General features: G+C 43.5%; 1 protein-coding gene across 9 annotated transcripts; it reads right to left on the bottom strand.

The window, feature by feature from the left end:
* Positions 1 to 2,389: 2,389 nt before the first annotated feature.
* Positions 2,390 to 20,175, bottom strand: LOC102147723 (probable G-protein coupled receptor 148). Of its 9 annotated transcripts, XM_023642524.2 has the most exons (5): positions 19,879 to 20,175; positions 17,539 to 17,688; positions 13,986 to 14,115; positions 12,649 to 12,742; positions 2,390 to 3,741 (listed from the first exon to the last, which is right to left on the bottom strand). In XM_023642524.2, exons 3-5 carry the CDS (start codon positions 14,029 to 14,031, stop codon positions 2,805 to 2,807), a joined length of 1,077 nt encoding a protein of 358 aa, XP_023498292.2. In that variant the 5' UTR covers positions 14,032 to 14,115; positions 17,539 to 17,688; positions 19,879 to 20,175; the 3' UTR covers positions 2,390 to 2,804. The 9 variants fall into 9 exon arrangements, with proteins under 9 accessions (XP_023498292.2, XP_070126742.1, XP_005610735.2 ...); XM_070270641.1 differs by lacking the exon at positions 12,649 to 12,742 and having other exon boundaries at positions 13,848 to 14,115; positions 19,879 to 20,153; XM_005610678.3 differs by lacking the exon at positions 13,986 to 14,115 and having other exon boundaries at positions 12,649 to 12,690; positions 19,879 to 20,027.
* Positions 20,176 to 20,780: the final 605 nt, after the last annotated feature.

The following is a 20,780-nucleotide window of genomic DNA, read 5'->3' as shown; positions in this document are numbered from 1 at the left end:
CTTAGACTCAACACCTAGAGAGGAGGCAAGAAGGACTTGAGCCAAAATGGAGTCTAGACACGATATGGAAGCCACTAGAATCTGAAAACAAGGGGATGAGGTGGGGCCTAAGGATGGGACAGTGTATTCAAAGCAATGGGTGAAAAAGAAGCTTTTTTCCACAAGCCAAGTGTCCACACCCGAAGCAAAGTAGAGAACTGAGGTCTGAATTTCCCAGGCAATTGGCCCAGCTCTTAACGGTGATGAAATGATTACCTTGGGCCAAGTTATGTGTATAGATGGTCCCTAACTCACAATGGTTCAACTTATGATTTTTCAATTTTGTGATGGTGGGAAAGTGATATGCATTCCATAGAAAGCATATTTCAAATTTTGGATTTTGCTGCTTTCCCAGGACAGCAAATGCAGTATGACACTCTCTCAGGATGCTGGACAGCAGCAGCGAGCCGCAGCTCCAGGTCAGCCTCACGATCACGTGGGTAAATGGCCGATACACTTACAACCATGCTGGACCCATCCAACCATGCTGTTCTTCACTTTCAGTATAGTATTCAACCAATTCCAGGAGATATTCAACATTTTATTATAAAACAGGCTTTGTGTTAGTTGATTTTGCCCAATTGGAGGCTAATGTAAGTGTTCTGAGTGCATTTAAGGTAGGCTAGGCTAAGCTGTGACGTTTGGCAGATTAGGTGTATTAAATGCATTTTTGACTTATGATATTTTCAACTTATGATGGGTTTATCAGGATGTAACCCCATCGTAAGCCAAGGATGATCTGTATGGCAAATGTCAAAGGAAAGGTCCTGATCTCCTAAGGTTCTGTAAGGCCTTTCTAAGTCTCAGCTTTTCTCATTTGTAGACCAGAATAATAATATCTATGTTATAAAATCGTTGTGGGGATTTCCATAGTGTCAGGAGCATAATAGTTGCTCAATACATGGTATCTATTGCCTTTCTTGTTGTTGTTATTATTACCTGTAAATAAAAGTAAATATCATAATGATGGTTCCCATAGATTGGCTCATTCAAGCCTCATTTTACCCTCCTTTTGGAGTAACTTCCTGTATTGCCAAGTCTATGAAACTAGGAACTACATTTTCCAGACTCCTTTGCTCTTAGGGTCTAGTTGCCAGTTAGGGTCTACCAATTGGAGGCAATCACATGAGATTTGGAAGATGGAAGAAGGTGGAAGCCATCTTCCTGTTGCTGTTTCTTTTGCAAACAACGTCACAAAGACATGAATGGCATGAGGCAGCAGGGACTGTGGTGCAAGTAGCTGCTTGACCTTCAGATCACAGCTGCAGTGGTTTGCCCTTGACATCAATCAGTCGGGGCCCCCAATTTCAGCTTCTTCAGCCCTTCCAGTGACTTTGTAAGCATCTAATTCCTGTATGAAATTCTTTCTGTTTAAAATAGCTAGGGTGATGATTCCTGTTTCTAGAACTAAATCCTGACTGATTCAGGAATGGACATTTCATCTAAAGAAATATCATATGTAAACTTCTGTGAAAGAATTTATTTTGGGGCCCGCCCCAGTGGCCTAGTGGTTAAGTTGGGCATGCTCTGCTTCAGTGGCCCAGGTTTAGTTCCTGGGTACGGACCTGCACCATTCTATTGGTAGCCATGCAGTGCTGGTGGCCCATATACTAAAAAGCAGAGGACTGGCATGGATGTTAGCTCAGGAGAATCTTCCTCAGCAAAAAAAAAAAAGACTTTATTTCTAACTGCTGCCTCAAACTTGCTTAAATTTAAATTATGAGTTAATTGACATGTTTAAGCCAGTTCAGTGTTCTCCTTATTGATGCCATTTTTTTTGAGATCTGTTAACGTAACACAAAGTTTTCTGGGATTCTGAACTGTTAACTCTGTATTTGTATATCATATTGAAGGCAGAGTATGTTTTTGTGATGATCATAACTTATCTATTGTCTTTCTTTACACTGTACTTGGCTGAGAGGAAAATGGTCGCTGAAACAATTTTGCCTCGCATTATCCATTCTTCCTTCCTTTCTTAGTATCAAAGACCTCAATTTTTAGCTGGAGATACTGCTAACCAGCTAAAGTTTATTCCCACTCTCCCTTAAAGCTAGATATGGCCATATGGTTAAAGTTTGGCCAGTTAGATGTAAGAAAAAATGTTTAGTGTAACTTCTAGAAAGTATATTTAGAAGGTGGGTTCAGAGTCTTCTTTGCCTTCCTCCTTCCTGTTGGTTGGAGTGTGAATGTGATGACAGGAGCACCAACAGCCATCTTGGGTCATGAGGTGGTACATTAATCATGGCAGAGTAGAAGAGAATGAGCCTGTTGCCTGCAGAGCTGCCACATAGGCCTGGATTTTGTAACTCCAGATTTCTTTCACATAAGAAAAAAAAAATCAGTCTCTAACTTTTTAAAGTCACTGTTATTTTATTGCTGTTTTGTTATTATATGTAGCTAAACCTACCCCTAATTAATATAAGGGGAATAGCCAAACTTCAGTCCCTATCAACCATGGACTATTTCTCAGTTTCTAAAAACAAGTGCATTCTCAAAAGATGCCCAACTACTGAAACACAGTAAAGCATGCTGCCAAAAATGCTGATCCGGGCTTAGGTACAAAGGCATAAAATGATTTCACTGAGGCCAGTCCAGCATACGCAACAGCCAAGTTTGTAAGCCGGATGAATAACTTTGATTCACTCATATCACTTTCAAAATCAAATCAAGACTCCCATTTTAGCTTGAGTAAAAGGCAAGTCCTCAACCCTAGCTGATGGTTCATTAGGGCTAGAGTTATAGATTCAAAATGGCTGGGTTTTTGTTTAAACTGGACCTCTGCTGTTGGTCACGTGACCACACCACAGCCGACAGCACACCCAATGGTATAACCTGCTTTGCAGCTCTCTGTTCCAGAGCCCATAGATCAGAGGGTTAAAACACTGGGCAAAGGCAAAGACTCCAAAGAGCACCAGATTTAAAGCAAAGAAAAACACTCCGCACATCTTTCCCAAACCTATGAATAACAGGGTTGGTATTACGTGCAAGCTCAACTGCACTAAGTGAATGAGGACTGTTCTCCTGGCTTTGATATTTGACCTGTTAAAATGGCCAGCCCGTTTCCCTTCTTGGTATATCAGAGAGTAACTTATAAGAATGACAGAAAGAGGAAGGAAAAGGAAAGCCATGCCAATGGCTCTGGCAGGAGTGCCGTTCAAGACCACTGGGCAAAGGGGTTCAGATTCAAAAATAGCAGCCTGAGTGGAGTGACTGCTCTCTATGAGGAATAAGCAAATATTCTTGAGTATAATGATCATCCAAGTCCCAGCCAGAATCCTATACTTGACTGAATCTACAAAGGACAGAGATTTCAATGGCCAGCAAATGGCCAGGTAAGTATTGAAAGCCATGAAGGCCAGAGTGAAGAGGATTCCTTCTCCAACACTTAGCTGGGCCCCAAACACCACCCAGCACATCAATACGGGGCTGCTGAGCAGCAAAGCCCGCATCCCTTGGAAAACCACCCCCAGACCGCAATAGGAGGAGATACACAGCAGATGGTGGCAAAGGAGGATGTATCGGACCTCGTTCCTCAGTTTCGAATTCTGTGTCACTATGGCAATAATGACGACAGTGATGAAAGTGGCAAAGGAGAAAGAAACCACGTACAAAGAGGCCTTCACTGTGGCTTCTAGCCTCAGCCAATCCGATATGTTGCAAAGCTCAGAAGACAAGTTCATGATCTTCAGGGCAACTTGGCTCCTGCAGGATTAAAGAACAAGAAAGAGTGAATCTGCATTAAAGCTTCTTTTTTTTAAAAAAAAACAAAACTATAGATAAGCCTTTATTTATTTATTTATTTACTTTTGAGGAAGATTAGCCCTGAGCTAACATCTACCTCCAATCCTCCTCTTTTTGCTGAGGAAGACTGGCCCTGGGCTAAAGTCCCTACCCACCTTCCTCTGCTTTTTTTATATGTGGGATGCCTGCCACAACATGGCTTGACAAGCAGTGCATAAGTCCGCACCCAGAATCCAAACCGGTGAACCCTGGGCCACCAAAGTGGGACGTATGAACTTAACCACTATGCAACCGGGCTGGACCCCCCTTTTTTTTTTTGAGGAAGATTAGCCCTGAGCTAACATCTGCTGCCAATCCTCCTCTTTTTGCTGAGGAAGACTGGCCCTGAGCTAACATCCGTGCCCATCTTCCTCTACTTTCTATGTGGGACGCCTGCCACAGCATGGTTTGCTAAGCGCTGCCATGTCCGCACCCAGGATCCGAACCAGTGAACCCTCGGCCGCGGAATGTTAAAGCTTCTTGGGTGGTCTTCCAGCTCTCTGATCTTGCACACAGCCTCAAGGGGCAGATTGCATGTTTTTTGGTACAGAGGATGACAATTTTAGATAGGATTGACATGGATGAAAGGAACTGGAGAAGTCATCTGGGGTCTTCTGTTTATTTCAGAGGACGGGCATATACTCAAATCATCTGAAAGGAGGGTTTGAAAGATGTGCCCTCCGTACTTAGCAAATTGCTCAAAATCAGGTCGCAGTTGTACGCCTTACGCATCCTTTTCCATCTTTGGTTGTGAGAACTTTTTCGATTCAGAGCACAAAGCACAACATTGTAAAAGTCAACTGATTAACCACCAAACACTTAGTTCATGCAAAGGTCTGGGGAAGAAGTTAGGGCAGGAGCTGTGAGGAATGAGAAGAAGTTGCTGCCAAGACTGGAATTCATTTGGGTCCACAAGACATGAAAGGGAGATTAACAATAATGACGACAATCCTGGGTGATATTTACTGAGTACTTTCTAGGGATCAAAAGCTCTTAGAGCATATTCCTCACTAACCCTGGGGCACGTTTTATTTTCCACCAAATGGTTTTATTATGCACATTTCACAAATGGGGAAACTGAGACTTGGAGATGCTGTGTAACCTGCTCAAGGCCTTGTGGTTACTGCATAGTAGGGCCAGGGTTTGAATTTGGGAGGACCATTCCAGAGCCCATCCTCTCAACCACTACAAGTAAGTTTGTGTCAAGTGCAAGGCCAAATGAATGCATTCTCTGAGTTCTTCTTTGGCCAACGTCATTTGACTAGCCAACTGGACCCCATTTGTAGGAATATCGTTTCTCTTGTTAGGAAGCTGGAAGACTGCACATTCAGGAAGGTTCTGAGATCTCAGGATTCCTCAGGGAATGTGCCCACTGAAATGGTAAGTCATGCTCAGTAGCTTCATCACATCTTCTCAAGTGTGCACAGCAGTGAATGGCGGCCTGGGGAACCCCCATATTACAGCATGACTTTTGTCTCTGTGAAAGCCTGCTGTAGAGATACCAACTGTTGCCTCCCCATCTACACCCCATCCAAGGTGATCAACCCCACAGTAGCCTTGCTGCCTCGCTTCCACATGACCTATAGCATCACCACCTCCCTGATCAAAGTTCATTGCACTGGGAGTAAACCTGATCCACGGAAAATCATCCTGTAGACTGCGGTGAGTCCATCAGTCTATCTCTTAAAAATCAGACCCAAAGATTCTCACACAGAGAATGCAGTCCGAGTGCGACGTCATGTAAATGGCCTGCCAGTCATGGTGGAGTGTAGGTGAGTAGAAGAAAGAGACAGAGAGAGGTAGGAGAGAAGCACAGATGAGGGAGACCATGATGCCCTTGAGAGGCCACAAAAGCCCTTGCAAGACAAAGAGAACACCCTTGGCTTCTGAATTTCTGATTCTACTGGGCTGCTTTACATTTTCTGCCCTTGGGTTCTAAAAATATAACACACCCCTCTATTATTTGAGCTAGCTTAGATGGGTTTCCATTCCTTTATTCTGTACCCTTGAGTTCCAAGCATATGAAATGGACCCTGAAGAGGCAGAATAAACTATATTGATTTCCTAAAGGTCATATCACAATGGGGATACAACTGTTGCAACTTCCTGAGCATCTAAATGCCATCACTCTTTATGAAATCTCTTGCTGAAGGTATAATTTTTTCTCTGCATATTATGTTGTCACCCTTTGTGGAGATTTTCTTGCCATTGTCATGCTGTTAAATTCCAGGCATTTATTTTCTCTACCCTCCAGCTCTCCAGAGAGGAATTGAAATTGTAGTGGTCACGAACACAATCAGCTTACAATCATTTTTGGAAAAAATACCCTGGATAGAAAACTGAAAACTGGATAGAAAGAACCCCCACAACAAGGGACAGTCCTGACTAAGGCAAAAGAGGCAGAAATTCCTGCTGGAGAGGAAAAAAGCCACCTTTGGGAGCAGTGGAGCTTCTCAGCTGGCCAGGCGGGAGCCACCTTAAGGTACGCAGCCCTCCCTGGAGGAGTGAGGTCCGGAGCAGGGGCGATACTGCTAAAAGCATACTTCAGACTCAGCCCCGTCTCAGTACGGGGGTCTTACTGTCTGGCTTCTCTGGCTATTAACTGCAGCGAGGATACCCCAAGAAAAGCTATCGGCTGAAAGCCAAAAAGACCTGAGTCTTAAAGGGCCTGTGCACAAACTCACTCATTGCAGCAACCTAAAATCACCAGAGACAAGGCTGACAGTCCTTTGGTGAAACGAGACTCACCTGGGGTGCTCTGGGGGCATCTTGGTGAGAGGAGGGACCTCTCCGGAGACTGAGACATTGGTGGGGGCCATTGTTCTGAACTGGTCCAGGTGTGCTGTCACAGACGCTGGAGGTTCCTCCCTTGGCCTGTTAGCCCAGGGGTCTGCCACGCCCAGTAGAGCACAGATTTAATCCAGTTCAGCCAGGGCAGGCAGCCTGCCCCAGGGGCCGGCCCCATCTAACAGCAAGCCCTCAGGCTACTTTTCAGCCTGTGTTGACTGGGTGCCTTGATCCTCCACAGGCAGGTAAGGGTGTCTGCCTCTGTGGGGCAGGGCCTCTGTGAGGACCAGTTGATCTGTGGGGGGCATTGGTGGAGAGGTGGGGGCCTCTGTAGTGTGGCGACAGGGTACACTCCAGGGAGTTGAGAAGTGTGCACGGACCAGGACTGTGTTGATGATGTGTGTGTTCCTGTGGAGGGTGAGGCTTATCAGTGGCAGAAGACCTGTGCTTCACAAACAGCCATAAAAAGGATCAGCCCCACCTTCCAAAGCTTGAAACAATTGAGTGCTCCTGAGCCTAGGGCCAGCCCCACTCAGTGCACTCCTAAGAGAACTGACAACAGCCTTGTAGGCCTGAGGCCTATTGCAACTATAAGCCCCTGAGCCTAGCAACCAGCTACACTGGGTACCAACCCAATTAAGAGGAAAGCTGCAATAGGAGTGTGCTGATAGACTTTGTAGCCAATGGTGCTTAGCCTCCCCAAACCGGATTTACAAACAGCTGGCCAGGGAAGGAAAGACTAGACCCCCTGGGTACCTGCAGTAAGAGCAACCCTGCCACAGCAGAAAGCCATAAGTAGCCCACAAAGGGGTCACTCCTGGATCATTTGGACTGGTGATGAGAGCAAAGCACACTGCTGGGCCTCATAAGGCATCTCATACATAAGGCCACTTCTCCAAGATCAGGAGACATAGCCGACTCACCTAATACATAGAAATAAGCACAGAGAAAGAGGCATAATGAGGAGGCAAAGGAATACTTTCCAAGCAAGGGGACAGTGCAAAACCCTAGAAAACGGACTAAATGAAATAGAAACAAGCGACCTACTCAACAAAGAGTTCAAACAAAATATCATAAGGATGCTCACAGATATTGGGAGAAGAATGGAGGAACACAGTGAGCTCATCAGCAAAGAACTGGAAGATATAAAAAACAACCAATCAGAAATGACGAATACAATACTGGAAATGAAAAACTCATTAGAGGGACTCAATATCAGAGTAAAGGACACAGAAGAACGGATCAGCAAGCTAAAGGAAAGACTAGAGGAAATCACCCAAGCTGAACAGGAAAAAAAAAAAACAATTAGACAGAATGAGAACAGTCTAAGGGAACTCTGGGACAATATCAAGTGTTCTAACATTCGGATTATAGGTGTCTCAGAAGGAGAAGAGAGAGACAAAGGGGCAGAAATTTATTTAAAGAAATAATAGATGAAAATTTTCCTAACCTAAGGAAGGAAATAGACATCCAAGCACAGGAAGCACAGAGAGCTCCAAACAAGATAAGCCCAAAGAGGCCCACACCAAGACATATTATAATTAAAATGTCCAAAATTAAAGATAAAGAGAGAATCCTAAAAGCAGCAAGAGAAAGGCCACAAGTGACATACAAAGGGAAGCCCATAAGGCTATCAGCAGACTTCTCAGCTGAGACCCTAGAGGCAAGAAGCCAATGGTACAACATATTTAAAGTGCTAAAAGGAAAAAACCTACAGCCAAGAATACTCTATACATCAAGATTGTCATTCAGAATGGAAGGAGAGACAAAGAGTATCCCAGACAAGCAAATATTAAAGGAGTTTATCAGCAAGAAACCAGTTCTACAAGAAATGCTGAATGGACTTATTTAAGTGGGAAAGTGATGACCACAAATAGAGATTAAAAAAAATTATCAAAAACAGCAAACAAAAAAAAGAACAGGCAATAAAATCACTTGTAAAGGTAAAAATATAGTAAAGGCAGCAGATCAACTACCTGTGAAGATAATATGAAGGTTAAGAGACAAATGTACTAAAATCACCTATTTCAATGATAAGAGGGTAATGGATAGACACACACTAAGGAAGAGACTACATATGATTTCAAAAACATAAAATGTGGGAGGAGAGGAGTGAAAAAGTAGAGCTTTTAGAAAGAGGTCAAGCTAAAGACTATCAACTCGATATAGACTGTTATGTATATAGAATATTAAATAGGATCCTCATGGTAATCACAAATCAGAAACCTATAATAAGTAAAAATGTAAGACAAAAGAAGTCAAACATATTACTAAAGATAGCCATCAAACCACAAGGGAAGAGAGCAAGAGAAGGAGAAAGCAGCAAAGAACTACTAAAACACCCAGAAAAAAAGTAACAAAATGTCAATAAATACATATTTATCAATAGCTACTTTAAATGTCAATGGGCTAAATGCTCCAATCAAATGCCATAGAGTGGCCAACTGGATAAAAAAACAAGACTGTAGCTGCCACTGACACAGGAAGGGTTAATAATCACTGGAAAAGGCTGGCCAACAAACTGTGACCCAGAGGTGAGAAGGCCAGTCAGCCAATGATGGGTAAGACCTCCAGGGTGGGGCAACCTAAGACAGGCACAGTCGCCTGGGGGCACAGATGGAGACACAATATCGATATCGGGAGCAGGAGGGGCCATTGCCTAGGAGGCCTTGCCTGCTCCGAGATAAAAATATACAAGCACAGCAATAACATGATAATATCAAAACAGAGGCTGAGGGAGGGCTCCTTGAGAAATCATGAAGAATTCTTGGCATTCACTAATTACTTCATCCAGAACACCTGTGTATGTTTAACAGATGTAAGCTATGTATATATTGAAATGCTGGTTATAATAAACTCAGAGTGGTCATCAGCCCTCTCCGCATCTATCCTGATGTGTACATTGGATTGCGACACCGACAGACTCATGTATATGTTGCATACAAGAGACACACTTCAGACCTAAAGACACTCACAAACTGAAAGTGAAAGGATGGAAAAAGATATTCCATGCAAATGGCCAAGAAAAGAAAGCAAATGCTGGTAAGTTAGAACAAACACTCCACCCCTGGATTGGGGGAATCCCATGACCTGGGTTCTAAGCATAGATCTGTTGCTAACAAGGAATGTGACTTTGGGTGCTGAAGTCACTTTACTTCTCTGGTCCGTGGTTCTTTACATCACAGCCATGCAGCATGGCCAAGCTCCACCCTTTCTCTCTCTATCTAGAGTCCTCCTCACTCACATCCTCAGGGGCCAACTCTTCACTTGGGCCTGGAGTATCTGAGCTTTATCTTATTTTTGAGAACAAGATTGCCCCCACCCCCTATCCAGAACATCCTCATCTTATTCTCTGTGGCTGAGCCTTGAGTAGAACCCCTGGCTCTCCAGGACAGGTCCTGCCTTGTCCTGCCAGGCCACCTCCTAAGACCTGAAACCCAGCCTCTGAGCCTGACTTAGGGTGGTTGCTGCTGGCAGGCCACATGGTGATGGCCTCCCTGTCTGCTTGAGCTTCCCAATAATGCCCTCTCCTGGGCTCCCTGTTGCCGGGTTTGGCCTAGCATACGGGCTATTTTCCATTATTCGGTCTTGCTCCCCACCTCTCATTCTGCACAGAATCCCAGTCATGTCTGGGGCACCCCCACTGGATTCCTCCTTCCTGCTCAGCAGGAATTCCCTGCACCTGCACCGGGCCCCCACCCCCTACCCCTGCTCTAGTTCATTTGACAGCACCTCCCCAGCGGCAATGAGCTGGGCTTGGCCTGGCCTTGTTCTAAGACTTGAAATCATACATATGGCAGGAGTGGCTGTCCTTGTGCTTCCTTTAGAATGAAATTTTAAAAGCTGCTCTTTGTCTCTCCTGATTGCTGCAGCTGCAGCTGTAATAAAGGCTAAACCACCAACCCGCCTCCTTCCGGATCTGAGATGGTTTCAGGGAACTATTTATTGTTGAGACCAGGCAAGGGCCAGTTTCTTTTTCTAATATGTTGAACACACTAATCAACGTGGCATGTTCTTTCATCATTATACTCCACCAGTCTTCACTTAGCATTGAAACATACAATGCAGAATCCTAAGCAGGGAGGTTACCAGGCGCTAAAACACAGGTGCTAACATACAGAAGCTTCTCGTCCAGTGGAAGATGCAAAATACAATGTAATTAGGTAATAGTAACCAACAACATCACGTCTAGTTTCTCTCACTTACCAAATGAGTAAGAAAGCTGGGTGTGCTACAGGAGGATTGTTTAGAAATAGAAGGGATAACTGAGGCAGTGAGAGAGAGCTCCTTGAAGGAGACAAGACTTGAATCCAGCCTTACAAGGAGGAAAACTAAGCAGGTCAAGGGTGAGGTGCAGAGGGGAGAGGAGAGGTACAGATTCCAGGCCACAGAGAATAGACAGAGCCAAGGGAGGACAATACCTGCTACTCAGGAGACAATGAGCAGATCAGTTTCGGTGGCGTGAAGGCCTGTTTAGAAGACTAAGGACAGACCAAGACCAGAACCAGATTTGGAGGGCCTTGATACCATTCCAAGGGTTAAGACTCATTTTCTAGGCAATAAGGAGGCTTGCATGATTAAAATTAGGAGCAGCACATGCCACAGGTTAAGAGCCAACATGAGATGCCCAGCGTTGCTTGCACAGTGCTATTTTGTAGGAACTCTGCTGAGCAGGCACCCCAGCAGAGGAGAAATTTGCACAACAAAGACACTACCACCGTAATGAGTGGCTTAGAATAAGTTTTGTACACATGAAATCTCCAGGAGGGTTGCAAATCTGCAAAATCAATGAGGGCAAGTTTTACTGCCTTTAATTTATTAAAAGACCTCGGGAAGATCAGCAATTTATTCGGGATCATGCAGCCAGAAAGAATCTCCCAGTCTCCAAATTCTTATTCTTTCTTAGAGGCATATTTGCACTTCAAGAGCTCATGGCAACCAAACCCATATACTTAGCCCCCATCTATCTGTATTACCTCCACTTAACAACAGCTCTTAGAGCCTTTTTCTTCTCCTGAAATTCTGAAATGGAAATACCTGTTTCCTTCTAGCCCAAAATGTTACTTTGGCTTGAGCTTTGAAATAAAACCCTGGCGTTTAGAGATTTCAGCAAAGAATTACATTATATTCACAACCGACCTGATAAAATCAGAACCAGCCCCCACGACTCCTGCAAAAATCCTGTAGGAAGCAGATGTGTGAGAAGGGCTGGACTGGTTACTTACAAGGTCAACGAAGCCCCGGGGTCTCGTCCTAAAAGCCCTGCTTAGGGCAAAGCCCTGAGGACAACCTGCTGCCCTTGGTGAGGGACTGAATCTACAAACAGATGTGGCCAGACTGTATATAAAAATAGAACCCTGACCCACAACCTTCAGCAACCTGCCCAGGAAACCAACCCTTTATCTACAGTAACTGAGCCCGGAAGGCAGCCTGCTGTCTCTCTGACAACCCAGGAAGTCAGATGATAGCTCCCGTAACAACTGGCCCAAACTGACAGCTTCCCTAATTTTCGTCCCTTCTTCCAACTTCGGACCAACCAGAGAAAGACAAATATACACCCCTAATTAGTCACATAGGATGCCCCGCTTCTGGTTAGCCCATCAACAGCTTCCCCAGGCCCCACAGGCTCCCATCAGGTCACACCTGGCTCCATCCCTTTTTCCACCATAAAGCTTTCCCACTCCTCTGTCTGCCTTGAGTCTCTGCCAAAACGCAGTTGATGGTGGCCGACCCCGAGCTCTGAATAAATAGCCTTTGCTTTTCTCCTTTGGTTGGTCTTTGTTTTTCTCCACATCGATGTGAAAACATGGTGCTCGTGGCGCTACACAAGACATGTGCTTTGAGCTGTTTCTCCAGGGAGCTCATGAATTTGTGGTAGCCCACTCTTCCTCTCCATCCTGTGCCCCTCCTGGTCAGCTGCAGGGGCATGTTGGGGAGTTTGGGCTGAGTGAGACAGATTCCTTTCACGGAAAGGCAACTGCTACCTTGGCTTCATCATGAGATCTGGGTCACTGGGCTGGGGGAATTTCCCACTTCTCTCACCTCTGAGGGTCCACAGGCAACCGTTCCAGAATAGATACCCCACTGCAGGAGAAAATAAATGGATCATTGGATGTGTGCCTGTGTGATGGAGGGCCTGGAAGGGAGCATAAGAAAAGGGATCATGATGCAAACAAAATCTAATAGTAGATAATGTGTTGATTGTTCACTGGGACACGGCTATAGCAAGGGCCAACCCCTTCAGTCTGCACAACAAGCCTATAAAGGAGGCACTATCATTATTCCCATTTTTCAGAAAAGAAAACCAAGGGATAGAGGGAGGAAGAAACTCAGCCAGGGTTAATTGGCTCGTGACAGTGAATTTGGACCAGGCGGTCACTCTCTAAACCACTGGGCCACCTGCCCCCACGTCAGTGAAGGCTTATACTGAAGGTGGTGAATTGTCTCCCCACACTTCCTCTTGGGGGGATTGCTGGTTAACGGTGAAGTCTGCCTTCAAACCCAGCTCTTCTGACAGTTTGATACTGTTGTTTGTTGAATTGTTTCCTGACAGTACCATATTGATGCACGTGAATTGAATTCTGTAAAAAGAGAGACTGAGCAGGTGGTATGGTCTGAATTATGGCCCCTTTCCCCAAATTCATATATTGAAGCCCTAACCCCCAGAATCTCAGAATGTGACTATATTTGGAGATAAGGTCTTTAAAGAGGTAATTAAGTTAAAATGAGGCCATCAGGGCAGCCCTAATCGAATCTGATTGGTGCCCTTGTGTCCTTGTCAGAAGAGGAGATTAGGACATATGGAGATAGACCCTAGAGATGCGTGTGCACAGAGAAAAAACCATAGAAAGAGGCAGCAAGAGGACGACCATCTGCAAGTCAAGAAGAGAGGCCTCCGAGGAAACCAACCCTGCCAGCACCTTCATCTTGGACTTCCAGCCTCCAGAATGATGAGAAATTGAATTTCTGTTGTTTAAGTCACTCGGCCTGTGGTACTTTGTTGTGGCAGCCCAAGCAGACTGATACGGCTGGGAAAAACAACTACCAGCTACCGCTTTATTCCCAGGTAGCTGAGAATGGCTTCCTGTGGGTCCAGCTAGACTCCCCCCAGAACCCACACCTAGGAATGTCTAAAGGAGGAAAGGTCTCTGATCTGTGAGAGGGAGGAGGGCCTTTTCTTCCTGGGTGCTCACTGTCAGTCAGGCAGTGTCCGCCAAGGTTAGGGCCAGTGTCCGACTTACCACCAATGGGAAGAACTCATCAGCTGAGAACAAACTTCAGAAATGGTTTCAAGTGCTCAGTGGCTGCTGGCAGAAGGCCAGTGAGAAGCAGTGGGTACTTCCAGAATGGCTCTTGCAACCCTCCCGGAATGATCATACCTTCTCTTCTTCCACCATAAACTTGCCCTCTTCTCTTTAAAAGCATCTTCCCCTTTGCTCTAATTGTGGCCTTACTTCTTTGGTATTTTGAAAACCACTCCAGTCTGTGAAGCTTCTGCCATCTCCTCTCCTATTCTCAAAGTGGGCAGGAAGGAAGGGAGGAAACCGGTGTTTACTGAGCGCCAGGAACTGCTCATCAAGCATAGGCCCTTAACTAAATATTAGCTGTGTTAATCATCTGGAAACAGCTCCCAGAGGTGACGTGGAGAACTGGGTGAAATCATGCAGCTTCTGCAGGTATATCCTGTGACTTCTGAAGACAGAAAAATTACACATTTTTCTAATGAGTGTTTTCCCAGGCAGTTAACTTTCTGAGTGTTAACCTGCCTTTTTTAATAAAAAGGGAAATTCTCCAGCTTCCTTCCCCATTTTTTTTCTGATCAAAATTTTGATCCACAGACATTCTTCTAAGTACTCATAGGATTCATTAATCTAGAGACTCACTACCTCGCTTTAATAGAAACTTGCTCTTTTCTAAACTACTTAATGATTAAAAACACATCTTAGAGGGGCTGGCCCAGTGGTGCAGTGGTTAAGTTTGTAGGTTCCACTTCTCAGTGGCCCAGGGTTCACTGGTTCTGATCCCGGGTGCGGACATGGCACCGTTTGGCACACCATGCTGTGGTGGGCGTCCCGCATATAAAGTAGAGGAAGATGGGCATAGATGTTAGCTCAGGGCCAGGCTTCCTCAGCAAAAAGAGCAAGACTGGCAGTAGTTAGCTCCGGGCTAATCTTCCTCAAAAAAAAAAAAAAAACACACACATCTTAGAAAGCAATGTGCACAAGCATCTTTACTGAACACCTTAAGATTTTGAAACACCAGGCCGTCCATGGGCCAGGGCAGGGTGAAGGAAACCCCCAAAGCTGGAATATAAATAAATATTTAAGAAGGAAGTATTGGAAAGAAGATAGCTCCATAAGAATGGTGACAAAGGGGCCAGCCCTGTGGTCAAGTGATTAAGTTTTCATGCTCTGCTTTGGCTACCTGGGGTTTCAGGGCTTCAGATCCTGGGAATGGACCTACATACTGCTCATCAAGCCATGCTGAGGCAGCGTCCCACATAGCACAACCAGAAGGACCTACAACTAGAATATACAACCATGTACTGGGGGGCTTTGGGGAGAAGAAGAAGAAGAAAAAAGATTGGCAAGAGATGTTAGCACAGGGGCCAACATTTAAAAAAAAAGAAAGAGTGGTGACAAAGGTCTTTTCATTTTATAATTTAATGAGAAATTTGTGTGATCTGACTTACTATAGTAACAATGACATGTGTGTGAACAAAGAGGACACAATTTAATGACACGCTTCACTGCCCTATATATATATCTTCAGATAGAAATATGGCACAGGAGTCATTCCAGGATTTCAGAAAAAGATGGTTCCATACTAACTATAATGATGTCATATGTAACAAACAACATTTTTCATGAATTTTAGAAACTTCAATAATGAATTTATATGAAACTATGGTACACTGGCTAAAATAAAACTGTCATTTGATTCCCTTTGGATGGAGCTCTCTGCATTGGCATGGGCCTAACCAACAAACAAAAGTGTCAGGCTCAACAGATAGACATCTACTCAATCAGCTGGTGAATTCCAGCTACCTATGTGTCTCTGGCATGGATCCAAGTGCTGGAGATACCCAGTAACCAACACATACCAAGTCTCTGACATCACGGAGCTCACACAATCCCGAATCTTCTGACAGTTACCTAGCAGGTGGTAAACAGGTGTCATTTCTCCCTTCCTCCCTATCTGTCCAGATGCCAAAGGTCCATGTGATGTCGATAAACCATAAAGAGCAAACAGTGTTCTGTATGTTGCTGAGAAAAATGATTCATTGCCAATACTATTTCCCAGTTAACACTATTTTCCAGTTAATACTATTAACTATTTTAATGTTGCATTATTGTAATCATGAAGCTAGTTAAAAGTTAATTTACCTGTGTATGACTTTAACATGATTAAAGCTTATAAAATAACACATATAAACCAATACGACCTCAATTTAGTTAGTTAATTAATTAATTAATCCATTAATTAAATAGCACATAGCAGCCGAGATGGTGAGTTTTGTGTTTTGCCAGTCAATGTTTGTTCTTTAATAAGATAGCTTCTCCACATGAGTGCATTCTGATGGCTTTGAAAGCCTTGGTCAATTGTTTTCTTTCATTGCACAGTTCAGATAGTTGTGCCACCCTAAGGAACAAGATACACCCTTTCTGTCTCGGCAGACCACACCTGGCTTTAGCATAAACCAGATGTTCCATCAGGACAATCTTGGCAAAGCTGAAATCAGCAGTACCCACGAAGTGCTTTAGTTTCTCTCTCTCACTCGGCGTCGGAGATTTTTTGTAAACTTTCCATCAAGTTTAATTCTGTTTCCTCAAATTAAGGTACAATTTAATTATAGCTGCTCTTACTGACCTTTATTATATGCTGTGATTTGTTGATGAAAAAGAGTTTCCTTAGTTTTGAAATCTGTTTATAATTTGCACTACTTGGTTAAATGCTCCTATCTTTATAAGGCATCTTTGCACCATATATATCATACATGTCATGCAAAGTTGACTCTCTGGACCCGAAAACTGTGATCTTTAAATAAATCTTATAATTGAAAGTGAAAATTCATGGAACACTTTAATGTTTTGCTTGCTCTGAGAACTTTTACTCAGCACATAATTGATTATCAACTTGACCTTTTACCTAATTATTGTATCATTGATTTCTCTCAATTGTTGGAACCTATATATTTATAAAGTTCCTTTGGCAGGGATGTAAGTCCATTTATCACAGTCAATTCTCTGTTAACATTTGGATGGACTTGCATTTTTCCATAACAAAGTCCACTTATACCAAGTTAATAAAGTTCTTCATTATTTTCATTAGCATGTATATTTGCCTTTTAGAATTGGCATAGAATTTTGAATCATATTTATAGAGCAAATGGCTGTTTCAATACTCATCCTTGTGATTACCTTAAAATATGACCATTATAGTCATCTTTCTATTTAATGGACTTAGTTCCAAATAGAACATATATTATTGTCATTAATGCTACTTTTGCACACATTATTTGTAACTATATTTTGTATTTCTCAAAAGAATTTACATTCTAAGTATTGGTGACAAAGAAAATCATTAACTTTGAAAGCCCCTGCTATATTATCACAAAATCACTTTTGAGTGATCAAAAAATTTGTAATCAGAATTTTAAAATTCATGCCCATATCCCAATTTCTCCATTTATACATTTGCTCATTCATTCATTCAATAAACATGGATTGTGCACCTACCATGTGTCAGGCACTACGCTAAATGCTGGGTCTGCAGAGATGAATGAAATATGGCCTCTGTCCTCAAGACATTTACTTCACTGACTTGGAAGTGGGAGCAAGAATGAACACTGGTATAGACTATGAGCAGGGTGGCAAAAACATTTAGATCAATTTCACATTTTTTTGGAGAAAATGTATGAAAACCACAAACCTTTGGTTAGAGAAAGGTGAGTTCCTTTCTCCTTTCCCAAGAAGTGGATCCGGGGAAGGTATTCTTCCTTCTTTTGTATGAAACACCAGGGCAGGTGATGTTGAGATGAATCCTGGGCAGTACTGACATGGGGCTAGCAGGAAAAGCCTTCTGGAAAAAGCAAGGACACAGAAAGTTGAGTCAGGCTGTTTGAGGAAGACAGAAGGGGTAAAGAAGCCCTCCAGAAAACCACAACTGTGCAAAAGAGGCTGGCTCTGTGGATAGGAAATGAGGGAAAATCTGATGAAGGCAGACATAAATTATGCCTACAGAAGGGAAACAGTCGAGAAATAATCTAATTTAAGGAAACACGTGTGTGAAGGGTACAGATAGCTAGATCTAGATACTGTCCAACTTCGAGGTTTGACCCAAATGACAAAAAGGCTTTCAAAGTCATCAGAATGCACTCATGTGGAGAAGCTATCTTATTAAAGAACAAACAACCAGTCATGGGGATTTTCAGTGTAGGACACAACTGGATGGATCCTGGTGACAACACAAGTGCAGGATGCAAGTCCTCCTGGGAGGTGAGGGTGGGCGTTAGATAAGGGAACCATGGCTGAGATGTATAAATCCTGCGGTGTGTACCCAAAAATGCATGGCTATGTCACTCTGGTCTAGTGAGACTTGCTTGAGCACTCAAAGAACCTTCCAATAGAACTAAAATTGTCCGCTTTCCTTTTCACCACCTTCTTGACCACTTAAACCATCCACATCCATGGATTCAGGCCCACACAAATTAACAGAGAATGCGGACTCCTTGGCTCTGCCCATGAATCAGGCCCAGATCACCATTCTCTGGTTATTGCCAATTTTACCTAACTTGAGTATCTACCTTGTTCCAGACTTTCAGCCTGCCCTGATCTTAAATGTGTGTTTGCCACTTAATCTTTATCTTGACTTTCTAAATTCCTGGTCTCAAAACATTGAGTATTATCTCTGGATGATCCAGGACTGGCTGGGGGCCACAGGAGGACATTTGCTCTTTCACAGTCATCAGAGTGGTGCCATACAATCCCCACCTAGATGTCAAGGAAATGTGACCTGGTCAGAAGGCAAGTGTACCTACTGCAGGAAGTGCAGTCTCCAGAGAGAGGACCATAGGCCATAAAAGACAAGAGCCAAAAGTGAGTTGGGACCAGACTGGGGACTTTAGTTTGTATGACCAGAGCTGTAAGTATCTACAAAACCCAAGAGGGATGTGCTATCTCCAGGTAGTCCTCCCAGAAACAACACATCCCCACTAAGACTTGGAGACGGTTTGCTGATGAGATTAAGGTGCCTCTCTGTATAATGTCAGGAGGTGACTAATTTGATCCTAGAAATGGAATCTATGGGAACCATTCAGCATATTCGTAGGTTCAACAGAAAGGATACTGAAATAACAGCAGAAAATCAAAGGATGCTAGCTCCCTTGGAAGCAATGAAAAGCAAAGAATAAGAAGTTAATGATGGGTCACCAACACTGAAGAAGCAAATGGGCCCAATTAATGTAATATCCACTGATCCACTTAACAAGTAGATCCCACAGGCTGAGAGTGAGTCATGAGGCTGCCACAGTATTGTTTTATTCAATGAGCATCAACTATATGCCCGAGAACTGTGAAAAGTGTCTCTAGTTAGTTAAATGGAAAAATAAGGCAGAATCCCTGCACGTGGAGCTCACAGTCTTTCAGGGAAGACAGATACATATATAAGCAGATATTTTCAATACTATGAGTTAAGTGCTTTAATTCAAAATGCCATGGAAACCCAGAGGAGGGAGTCTAATCTTCCTAGAAAGGTCAGGGAAAACTTCTCATAGGACAGTGACTCTAGAAAATAATAAGGATTTATCCATTGACCTAGCCAGCTAGCCATTCATTCATTCACCGTGTATGTGTTGAGTACCTCTGACTGTTCTAGATGGGTGGACACAACATTGAACAAGACAGACAAGGTCCTTACTCCAGTGAAGTTTACATTCTGGTGGGAATGGATGACGTTACCAGGAGAAACACAGAATGGTGTCTTAAGATCATCCGATATCCACCTTATGGCCTCATTTCATCGCCCACATGTATTTTCCTACTAAGACCAGAGTGCCTTGACCACTCAAACTGGAGCATTTCAATCCTTTTGGTAAGTGTAGCTCTCATCATGAAACTGAAATCAGTTTATTGCTTACCATCACAATGGAATAATTCCAGAAGGGCATGATGAGATGAAATCGATTTTCTGAAAATGCAGAGCTGAGAATCGATTTCAAGGAAAAGTAAAAGTGAGAAATGGGATGCCCAGAATGACATGAGAAATCCTTACCTTACTTCACCACTGAGGGTCTTTGCTGCCAATGGAACAAGGAGTTCTCCTTTCCAGGAAAAAATGTGTGGAAGAGCAGCAGGAGTTTCTTCATGAATCCCAGGAAGAACTCCCAATACCCAGTATCTAACAGAAGTCAAAGGACACGCTCCACTTCACATTCTCCCAGGACCCTGAGCCTTCAGACCGGGGCCCCTTCCGTGGTGCCTGCAGCCACGTGATTCACAGTATAGCAAGCTGCAAGAAATGTCAGAGAAAGCAGAGAACTCTGCAGTGGCCACTTCCTGAAAGAACACTGAACTCCTTCTGTCTAAAAAGGAAGTGGAGGAACCCTGGGCCAGCGCATCTCCTTCTGTACATAGGGGTCCCTTTGAAAAGAGATGTGTGCTCTCTGCATCCTTTCTGGGGTCGGGACCCACTTCATGGCGTTAAAGATGACAAGGAGAAATGTCTCTAGAGAAAATTAAGAAGTTTCCCACCCTAACATAAGGGAAAAATTCAAGCCACTGCACCAATGGTTTCAAGCCAGACCGACCTTCAAAGATCTCAGATTCCGCCTGTGGAAATGACCACATTTCATAACAAAGGCAGTTAGAAACCTCTGCATGGCACAGTTGGTATCATTCTGAAAACTCCTATTTCCTGTTTGCCAACATGTCTGCTTTAAATTTCTCGAACTGCTAATTACGCCGCAAGTGTGATACACAAGCTCTGCCTCGTATTTATAGCCTTCATTTCTTTTGGAAGCTATTCAAGTAATACTTTTTTTTTTGCTTCTAGGCAATCTTTGATTTTTATTTTTGCTTATTTATTTATTTTTGTTGTTGTTGCAGTAACATTGGTTTATAACATTATATAAGTTTCGGATGTACATCATTATATTTCAATTTCTCTGTAGATTA

Source organism: Equus caballus, chromosome 6, assembly GCF_041296265.1.
Source record: "Equus caballus isolate H_3958 breed thoroughbred chromosome 6, TB-T2T, whole genome shotgun sequence".
In the NCBI taxonomy this organism is placed as follows: Eukaryota; Metazoa; Chordata; class Mammalia; order Perissodactyla; family Equidae; genus Equus; species Equus caballus.
Note: the sequence above shows the minus strand (reverse complement) of the source record. Positions and strands in the feature narration are given on the sequence as shown.